General features: G+C 39.5%; 1 protein-coding gene across 4 annotated transcripts in view; it reads right to left on the reverse strand.

The window, feature by feature from the left end:
• Positions 1–11164, reverse strand: part of Grm8 (glutamate metabotropic receptor 8) — an 839480-nt gene that overhangs the window by 468981 nt on the left and 359335 nt on the right. For all 4 annotated transcript variants that reach the window (XM_026788600.1, XM_026788601.1, XM_026788602.1 and 1 more), the window contains exons 4-6: positions 3218–3353; positions 2088–2242; positions 988–1125 (exon numbers count right to left, since the gene is read on the reverse strand). In XM_026788600.1, the coding sequence (XP_026644401.1) occupies positions 988–1125; positions 2088–2242; positions 3218–3353 (429 nt within the window). The remainder of the gene's footprint in view (positions 1–987; positions 1126–2087; positions 2243–3217; positions 3354–11164) is intronic.

Genomic DNA, 11164 nt, shown 5'->3' on the forward strand with positions numbered 1-11164 from the left:
GAGATGGGCTAGTCCAGGTGCGAGAGTTAGCCTAGAAGAGGCTAGATAGAAATGGGCCAAGCAGTGATTAAAAGAATACAGTTTCCGTGTAATTATTTTGGGGCATAAGCTAGCCAAGCGGCTGGGGTGCTGGGGACTCAGCCCCGCCGCTCCTATTTCAACAGAACAAGATATGAGACAGACAGAATGTAAGACATCTTGAAACATAAGTGAAGAAGGAAAACCATGTCTAACTAATTGTAGTTTTCAGTATCATTTTCCCTAATGATTTCTGGGGTTTTTAAATCATGTTATGAAAAATACTCTAAATATTCAATATGTTAGTTTCTAATTATATCACAGATATATGTTTACATTAACCTTGTATCATGAGCTTATTAAATTTACAACTTAGTAGTAACTGCAAAAGGTCCTATTTCTATGTACACAATCATGTTGTTTGCAAATATAAAAGTTTTATTCTTGCATTTAAAGAGGGACACTCAATGATTATTATTGTAAGTACAAGCTATAGGAACTAAAAGCATCAGAAACCACGGATGCTGGGGGGATAGCTGTTATGCTAGATGGAGAATAATAGCGTAATGGAGAAACACATTGCCATGGTTTAAAAACACTTGTCTTACAGCAATGTATGATCAATTATCCTCACTGTGTTTGAATTCCTGGAAAATAATATCATCTCTTGACTGTCTGCCTACAACCTATAAAACACATTAAGGCAATTTTCTCAAAGAAGATACTTAAAATATGTAACTCAAATACAACTGAAATACCCCAATGCTGCCCACAAGGTATATTATTGATAAATGGTTATAGATAAAGCATAAGAACCAGTGAACGAGCTTTAGTTTACTGAATGATGAGATCATGTTCATCCCTGCTAAGGAAATATGAGACACCAGAAAACAGAGGATTGCCAATCATGACGCAGAAGCACTTCCTCTCTCAGGTGATGTGAAGAAGGTAAAGAAAAGGAGGGTCTACCTGTGCATTTCTTCATGTGACTGTTTCTCTTCCCATGTGATCCCAATTTGCATCCAAAATTCTCCTCCCAAAATTCTGCAAACCACACATTTCTTCGATTATTGGCAAGAGTTCGGCTTCTAAAATATCGATCAAACCCTATTTTGAAGGAAAACGATATGATTTCAGTATTCATTCAAAACCAAAACAAAATACAATGAGAACTTTGAAGAAATGTTTCATTAACAATATTTATAACATATTCTATATGTACATATTATATATAATAAATATAGTATATGTGAATACAACACACACACATATACACAAATGAATAATTCTTTTCTCTCTCTCTCTCCTAACATAAATTGACTTAACACTTCAGACTCTTCTGTATCTAATCCTACTTCAACCTCTATGTCTCCTGTATATTCTATTTTCAGCTAATTCAATAAGGCAATCAGAAATGAAACAATCTTATAGAGTCATGGCTAAGTATTCTGAATGATTAGTTTTCTCAGGAAACTACCTCGTTTAAGGGAAGACATAGAAATAATGCCTCACCCCAGAGGATAATATTAAAGCTAGGAATTTAGGTCATTGTCAAGAGTGTTATGAGGATATTTTGGAAACAGACCACCCATCTTTAAGGTTTCCTCCAAGTTTTCTGTTTCACTTATTTTTCGATAGGGTCAATTAATATAATGTATCCAGTGGTTTAATCAAATCTTTCCTTGTAACAAGCTTCAACCCTCATAAACGTCCATTAAAGTGCACAAAAGTAAACTACAGTAACTAGCATCATGAAATTGTCTAATTTTAATATAGTGCTTTTTCACAAGGAAAAAAATCTTTAAACTACACTTATTGGTTGCATAGTGGAAATGAATATTTTGCCAATAGAGGTGTATATTCCATCCGGAGTCAACAATGATGATGATAACTCAGAGCTGAAATATAACTTTGACTATTTCATTTCTTTATTTTTCTCCAATGTTGCAGATTAAACCCAGAGCTATATGTACTCTAATCAAGTGGCTGATTACTGAGCTATGTCCCAAGCATGCATCTGAACTTTGAGTTGACTGAAATAAAACAAATTATCCTTATTGCATCCTTACCATCAATTGATGCCCTTTTGGGCAAAATTGTCACGGCCCCTTCTGCGATCGCCTCCTGTTGATAGACAGGTGCAATTTTGGATCCCCAACTATCTGAGCCAATCCATAGGAAATGCCCGCTTTGGTTTAATTTTTTAGCTGCTTCCAATATCCTCCTATAGGAATAAAATGAAATAAGTATTTATCATTTACTGTGAAGCTCATAACACCAGTGCCGAAGCCTCAGTGTGTCCTCCAAATTCCATGTATCATGGCAACTTAATTTTCCAATTGATATATTAATGATTTAGTGGTGGGATTCTTGGTGGGGGGGGGGCTTAATCAGGTTTGACTAAGTAGGGAGTGTGGGCCCAGGATGACATGAATGTTCTTCTGAGGAGCGAAGCAAAGCCCAGAGTGAGATGCTTCTCTGACTTGCCATATGATGTCCTCCCTTTAAAAGCTGCCTCGAGCTGGGCGGTGGTGGCTCACACCTTTAATCCCAGCACTCGGGAGGCAGAGGCAGGCGGATCTCTGTGAGTTCGAGACCAGCCTGGTCTACAAGAGCTAGTTCCAGGACAGGCTCCAAAACCACAGAGAAACCCTGTCTCAAAAAAACCAAAAAAAAAAAAAAAAAAAAAAAAAAGCTTCCTTGAAGCAGCTAGAACTCTACTTTTGGGTCGCCAGAGCCAAGAGCCAAACAAGCTTTTTCCTTTATAAATTTCCAAGTCTACAGTATTCATTAATAGCAACAAAAAGTGAAACCAACACAGTTTTATAAAGTTAAAAACATTCAGTGGGTCACTGTTAAACAATTAGCCAATCATGCTAATTGCTTGAGCCTTATCATCTCTTAAAGGAAATGCAGCTGAAACTCCAGCATGTGTTAATTGGGCTAATCCTTAACCTGTTCTCATCACTGTCTCTCATTCTGATTTAGCTTGTCTCACTCAGTTCCAGGTTTTACTCTATGGGCATTGCTGATATGGAAATGGGAAGGCTGTGGTATCAGAAGCAGAAGGTAGATTGTGTGCAAAGGAACCTAGCAATTCTTGTGAATCTCACCAGATTTTGCACTGTTCATAAAATATGTTTAGAAAGGATGTGGGGCACAAATCTGATCTTATATCCTGCAAGAGAGTAATCAGCACCTGATGTCGTCCTCGTTGGCAAACATGATCACTGCACGCGCATTAGGTGTTTCCAGAAGGCGTTTGATAATTTTTTCAAATTCTCCAGGTCTTGGTTCACGTGGGATTTTCTGTGATTGAGCAATGCAAACACCACCTGTTTGAGGGGGAAAAGTTTGTTTCAGAAAAAGCACGTGTTTAATTAAATCTTTTTAAAATTAAATCTTAATGAGGTTAATTGCATTGTAAAAGCACATGATTTAATACAAAATATTGTTTTCCTAAACATGTGCCATTCTAGTACATTGAAAGTAATTGTACCTGTTTTATTATAATATATGCACAAAGTAAGTAACACCAAAGAGAGCTTGGTTTCCCTCCACAAATTTAAACATTTTGTTGTTTGTCGTGGTGGTGATCGTGAAGGTTTAAAAAGTGCTGGAACCTAAGATCTGTGAGGAGATCTTAGGGATGGAAGGGCAAAGGGGACACTTTACAATTATTTATTATAAGACTAAAAGCGCATTATAAAATTATCTCTGACTATATATTGCATGTGAGGCTACTACCAAATAGCAAGGTCCTTTTTCTTCTTTTTATTACTAGTAGATAACATTTAAAGTTAAGGGTTTTTTTTTTTTTTTTGGTTTTTTTTTTTTTTTTTTTTTTTTTTTTTTTTTTGTTTATATCATTGCTTCGCACGTTAGAAGACTATGTTGTGAGCTATCCAACAAGTCTCAAAGATTCAAGCATTGGCTCGACATAAGATTCCATCATACAAATCAAAAGAGCAATTTGAGCCCAAACAACAAATAGGAGAATTGGAAGGGAAAGGAAAGAAAGAGGGGAAGAAGGAGGAATCCAAGACTCTTTCAGTCTTTTCTAAAACAATGAGAAGCCAAAGAGAAGCTTAGAAAAGCCTCTGCCCCTGAGACTCCAACATAGGGGTAGAAGAAAGCGTTTTGTTTTGTTTTGTTTTGCTTTCCTAATTGCAGTGGAATGGAGACAAAAACATATCCTAGCACTGGTAGAGAAAATAGAATCAGCTATAGGTTTTTTATATTGTAGCTCAAATGAGCTTTTTTGAGCCAGTTGAGAATGAAGTTGCCATTTGTGACACTGCTTTAGTAGGCAAAGGTATTTTTACTCCCAACACCTGACAACAACCAGTCACTCAACAATTAATGGCTAAAGCATAGTTATATATTATGCATTAGATCCTGCAGTATCTATCTAATCTAGAAGACACCATCTAATCTGGAGAGAGACACTGTAACAAATTACCATGGAATATGTAATAAACTAGAGAATTACAAAAATGCATTATGTAATGGGAGCAAAGAGGAAAGATAATGAGAACTTGGAAGAGCCAGGTTTCAAGGAACACATGCAAACACACATACACACACACACACACACACACACACACACACACACACCACCCTTGTGTGAGGGAACGTGAGAGGTTCATAAAAGACTACAAGGTATGAAAGAGCCCAGCTTAATATCAGCCTAGCTTACAAATGGATTAAGGTTGCTTGGAATGGCCATTTCAGAGCAAGAATACATTTGTCAGGATTGCCAAGGACTGCATGTGAAATATCCAAGCACTGAATGTTAATCCCCAGGTGATGGTATTAAGAAATGGTTGTTGGGAGGAGACTGAGTAACAAATTAGTATCCTTTCATAAAGAAAAAAGAAATAAGGGGGGAAGAGAAAATAGAAAAGGGAGAAGAGAGACCAGAGATCTCTCTTACACTACAGGCCATCTGAGAACACAATAAAACTGTCAATTATCTTTGAAGCAAGGACTGAGCCATCAGAAGACTCGATCCACACTGGTACTCTGTTCTCAGACTTCTAACCTCCAGAAGTGTGAGGAATAAATCTCATTGTTTATGAGCCACCAGCATACTGCAATCTATTACAATAGCTTGCCGGAACTAAGACATTACATAATTTAGACTTCATCCTAAAACAAAATAAGAATTCATTTAAAGCTAACCATCCAGAAAGAGATAATCTTTCTTTTAGGAAGAAAACTGAGCCTAGCAACAGACAAGTAGTTGAATGTGTGTGATCAGACCTGATGTGTACAGCAGAAACGGAAGAGTAAATATTGATTAGTTTTCTAATATGTTTGAAAATACCAAAAATTGACCCTGTAGTAGAAATGTACGCACTAACCTTGAGCTATAGTCCTCAGGGATAGAGTTATTCATAGTGGGGCTGCTTCCTATACTTACAGACTAGTATACCAGTAAGAGTATAGTGATCAATTCATTACACAGTAAAGTTGATCTAGTATTTACAAAATATGTGTAGGGAATGAAGATATAAGGGTCAATAAAATGGGCATACCCTCTTCTTCAGAGAATTTAGATATAGAAGCATTTTGGGCTTTGCGAATTATTGCTAGCCCTGTGAAGAAGAAGGGGATTTATACTGGCTGGCTCAGTCAGTGGTCAGGAAAGGGTACTCTGAAGTTGCATAATTTAGTTGGCCTCAAAAGGATAAAGTACCTGTAGAGCATAATATAGGACTTGTAAGGAAAAAGATGGAAAAAAAAACAAGCAATGAGTACAGAAGTCAGTCCTCAGTGGCCCGTGGAAAACACTGGCTGCCTGAGCATGGCATTTCACGGATGAAAAGGCATGAGGACTCCAGATGTCAAGGGAGACCCAGAGTGTAAACAATAGAAGCAGAAATCCCACTGAGAAGATTATGGACATCCGTGGTGGGGAACAATGAATAAGACAATGCCACCAAAGGTAGGAAAAACAGACAGAGCTCTATTGGAGGTTCTGAGCTGGAAACAATGATGCTTCTTATTGATTTGATATAAATCGTGAAGTAACATGAAGTCACTACATGTACTTCCATGGATTCGGTCATGGTGACCAGTTTTGTGAAGACATGATTAAACAAGCAGGCCCGGCAGGCACGTGGGAGAGATGATTAATTCAAGACAGGTGTCTTCAGAATACCTGTGGAACATCCATCAGGCTAAAGGGTGTTTCCGGAGCTAAGGAGACAGGATATGCAGCCATCACTCTGTCTGGTGTTAGGATTGAGGATTGAGCTTTAGATCAGCAGAGAGAAGGAAGCTGAGGGAGAACTGAACAAATCACATGCTCTGAATAGAGATCCAGTGAGAGGCTGGGAACAAAGATCACATCTTTGAGAAATATTTTTGAACCCAAACTGGAGGAACGCTGAGAACTATACTTGCTTTAAAACTCAACAATGGCTGAATGACAACATAAGGTGACTGCCAAAGGGCGACAGAAAACTGCAACAACTCTTCAAGGAACAATGGATGTTTCAGAATATGACTGCCCTTTTAATTAAAGTGCCATGATTACTTAAGTACTACTTAAAGACCTGTTATATCCTTGGCATCATTCTGAGACCGCTTCCAACGGCGTCAGAAAAAAACGGAATTTAAAATTTTTTTCATTATACTTATTTCAGGTGAATCATTCTTCACGTATGGTTTAGTCTGAAGTCAGTGGCAGGCTTTCTCACTGAGGACCTGGTAGAGATTTTTGTTTATAAAATTCTGGTCTATGTAGGGTAGATTTTAACAAAGGATATATCCATTTTTTTTTTTCAAAATTTGCCCTTCCCCTTATACTTCTCAATCTGGCCAATTTGTTCTGTAAAGGCTGCATCTTTATTTCAGCTGAACCAATACCTTTAGAGAAAAACCCACTGGACATGGCCTGTTGGTGTTTGGTACCTTATGGATATTTTATTGAGTTACATGGTGACTGCTTCTCCAGTGATTTGCATGAGAAGATTAGATCATCTTCCTTAGCCCTGAAACTCATTCACACTTTCTATTTCTACATCATTCAAAAGAGACAGCCAGTTAATCCATTCATAAGCACTCATAGTTTGCTGTGTTTCGGGAGCTATACAGGCATGCAAAGATTGCCTGTACTCAGCAGTTTCATCAGTTCGCGGAGAGACAAGATGTGCATGTAAGAGTCAGACAAGACAGTAACACCAGATGACAAAGAAAGGTAGCACCAGAGATCTATCAAAACACAGACATAAAGGGCAAACAAGCCATAGTCCCAAATGGGCCACTGATTTTTGTATTAAAATCAGTCATTTCAAATGTTAGAATTAATTTAAAAATATTTAAAAATAAAGTGAAATTCAGCCAAATTCAGTCCTAATGAAAGATACATTTCCCACATAATATCCCACAATATTTTTTTACTCCCCCACAAAAAGAAAACTGCCTTAATTTAAACACCTACAAGGAAAAGATGGTGACTTTCCTTAGGGAATTTGCATCTATGCTCTGATAGCTCACTCTGAGAAGTTACTGCCCGAGTATGATTCCAGGAGCACTAACTTTCCTTTCCCACAGCATCTAGTGCTACCGTGCTACAAGAAACAATTTTAAAGTTTGGCATCCATCTCCTCCCCCAAAAGCATTATAGGGGAATTTGTAACTATTTTTCCAGTGTTTTTGGACTGGTTCCTTTCGACTTGTATAATGTCCCCTGTTTCATTACTCAACAATCATTCATGACCATCTCCTATGTAAGCACATCGCTAGCTCTACACTCTCATCCATACTGGGATCCCACCGCCACACCTAACAGCAGCTCCCTGAGGTTGTTTTTATCACTACCTTCCTGAGAGGGTAACAGAAACAGGAGCATCAATCGGCTGCTGAAGGCTGAAGTGCCAGCTCACAGCCAGAATAACTGAAGTGTAGACTTTCCCCTCACCATGCCCACTCTTGATTAACTATACATGTAGCATAATGGCTTGATAGCTGTGGATCACTGATGAATAAGATAAAGCAAATTTAAAGACTCATTTAAAAAAACCCAGCAGGCTATTCCTGGTAAATCTGATTGACAGCTGCACAAATACAGTACTTCTATTGAGTATTAAGAACTTAATTAAGATACTTAGAACTTTGGGAGCTTATAGAACGGACTTAAACTTCAACATATAGTCATTCTGTACTCAGTGCTTCCCAATCATTTCTGTAAACGTGTATCCTCAGAAGACTTTCCTTCGGTACCTTGGCTCCTATTTCATCTTTGTACTACAGCAACCACAGTGACTGCAATATTTGTTTTCCTTCTCCCTGATTCCACTAGAACACTACAGCCACTGAAATCTGCCCTTTCCTCTTATTACAGTAACCCCAATACCTATTAGACTTTGCTTAGCACACAGACATTTTAATATTCATGTATTGGAGGAATAAATGTAAGGTCTGTGATTGGCAGTTTTGAGATACAGAAATAGACAGAGATAGTTCTGCTTTCAGAGGCCCATCAGCCAGGTGGAGAAAAGATTGGATACATGTACACATGTGGTCAGAAATGTGTCTTAACAATAGAAATGAAAATAAAATAGGGGATGTGGTAATGTAGAAGACCTTACCACTGAAATAGACTCTGCCTCCCTAAATTCTTTTCACCGGGATATCGTGGGTTAGGAACCTGCGTAGGCCATGATACAGTCATCTGTAGGGTGGCACTATAATTTGTTGCATAGATATGAGAATAAATTTGTAAGCAATGTCAGGGCTATTACCTCTTGAAGAAGGTGAGACTTGTGTGTGAGGGATCTGCTGTCACAGGCCTGGGAGCTGAGACCTGTGGGTGATAGCGCTGCTGTCACAGGCCTGGGAGCTGAGACCTGTGGGTGATAGCGCTGCTGTCACAGGCCTGGGAGCTGAGACCTGTGGGTGATAGCGCTGCTGTCTCAGGCCTGGGAGCTGGGACCTGTGGGTGATAGCGCTGCTGTCTCAGGCCTGGGAGCTGGGACCTGTGGGTGATAGCGCTGCTGTCTCAGGCCTGGGAGATGCGAGTCTTGTGTGCATTGGTTTGGTAGTACAGAGACAAAGTGGTATGTGAAAGAAAATGAACCTGCTGTCTGGAGACATGAGAGTAGATCTTGTGTGACCTTGACGAGGAGGTCAGAACATCACCCAAGGACATTGTAGGAACCCAATAAGAAGGTTAGAGTTCTGGAAAATGCAGCCCATGTTCACTGTCAATACTCATTTTCACACAGTCAACCACTATCACCCACATTGAGAGGATGTTTGATGTCCAGATCTCAACCACAGAGTTTTCAACAGATCTGACTTCCCTACTATCCATCATTCTCTGCATAGCATCATCAACTATCCCACGTTCTAGGGGGTGGCTTTTGTTCACTTGCCTATACCAAGGAACAGAATGAATTGAATATACTTCAGGAAAATGGGATGGGGAGGGGAGGAAAAGGGAGGAGAGATACAGTAGCACTTTTCCTGGCCCCAATAATATAGATCTCCTTTCAAATGCAGTCAATAAATAACATCGCAAAGATTTATATTTAAAATTAGGGGTTAACTAGATGGCTCAGTAGGTAAAGACTCCTGCTGCCAAGCCTGACATTGTGAGTTCAGTTCCCAGAACTCGCAAGATATAAGGAGAGAGCTGATTCCAGCAAACTGTTCTCTGACCTCTGCTCACACACATACACACACACACACACACACACACAGAGAGAGAGAGAGAGAGAGAGAGAGAGAGAAAATGCATAAATAAATGAATGCAATGAAAATTTCATTAAATTTGAACTTTTTAAAATAATAAGAGAATTGCAACAAACATGCTATTCAAGTATTAATGGTGCTTACTATGATGGAGAAATTATGAAAACAGTTACATGCTGCTTCATGTAAAAGTTTGCCAGGAATCATGGCAGTCTCCATTCTCAGCAGGCCTAGAGGTCACACAGACTGATCTTCCAAGCCTGGCTCCTGTCAACCACTCAGGGAGCCATGAAGACTTAGATGAAGGTTTCCAGGACCCAAGATTACCAGGTAGAATTGGAGGCCACCAGTCACAACCAGCTGTGGTAGGAAACCAGATTCTAAGAGGGATTTTTGTCCCCTACTGACCTCCACAGACTCCTGAAGCTTTGTGTGAAAAGCAGAGAAAGCCCTTAGTGAATATGGGCTGTGACATGGGCAAGGCCATGTCAGGGACTCTAGTCACGGGAATGGCTAAGCCACCCTCCCACCCTGGGATAAGTCTCAGAGGGAATGGTCGTCCCCTCCTCTTGGATCTGAGTGCAGATGTTGATAGTGTGTTCAGCAAATGTCCACCATAGCTTTCCTACCTCAGATAGTTACAGTTTGCAGGCTGCTCCCCTAGAGGGACTGATTCACGATCCAAGTGTATATCATAAACATGTTATCTGTATGTGTCTTACTTAAAGTGACTGTTACTGTAATGAAATATCATGTCAAAAAGTAACTTGGAAAGGAAATGGTTTATTTCACTCACAGTTCCATGTAAGCATTAACCAGTTAGGGCAGGAACTTGAGCAGGGCAGGGACCTGGATGTAGGAACTGGATGTAGGAGTACTGCTTACTGACTTGCTTCTCAAGGCTTTCTCAGCCTCTTTTCTTACAGAACCCAGGAACATCAGCCTAGGGATGGCATCAGCCACTGCCCCACATCCCATCAATCACTGATTAAGAAGAAAATGTTATACAGTCCGATCTTATAAAGGAATCTTCTCAGTTGAGATTGACCTAAAATTAGCATATATATGTATATATATACATATATACATATATATATATACATATATATATGTATATATATACCTTCTTATTCAGCTGTATGCAATAACTCCACCTCTCTCTATGCAATAAACATGCTGAGCTTCAGGTGTGTTCGTGGAGGCAGAGCTGCGGCATCTCCATCTGACAGCCCAGACAACCTGATCCCAGTCAGCTCCATCACTGGAGGATGAGACAGCTCCATTTGTGCACTGTGCCTCCAATGTACAACTGGCTCGGAATATACCCAAGAGATGCCCGATCATATGACAAGGGCATTTGTTCAACTATGTTCATAGCAGCATTATTTGTAATAGCCAGAACCTGGAAACAACCTAGATGTCCTTCAATGGAAGAATGGAT

The sequence above is a fragment of the Microtus ochrogaster genome, unplaced genomic scaffold, assembly GCF_000317375.1.
Source record: "Microtus ochrogaster isolate Prairie Vole_2 unplaced genomic scaffold, MicOch1.0 UNK4, whole genome shotgun sequence".
In the NCBI taxonomy this organism is placed as follows: domain Eukaryota; kingdom Metazoa; phylum Chordata; class Mammalia; order Rodentia; family Cricetidae; genus Microtus; species Microtus ochrogaster.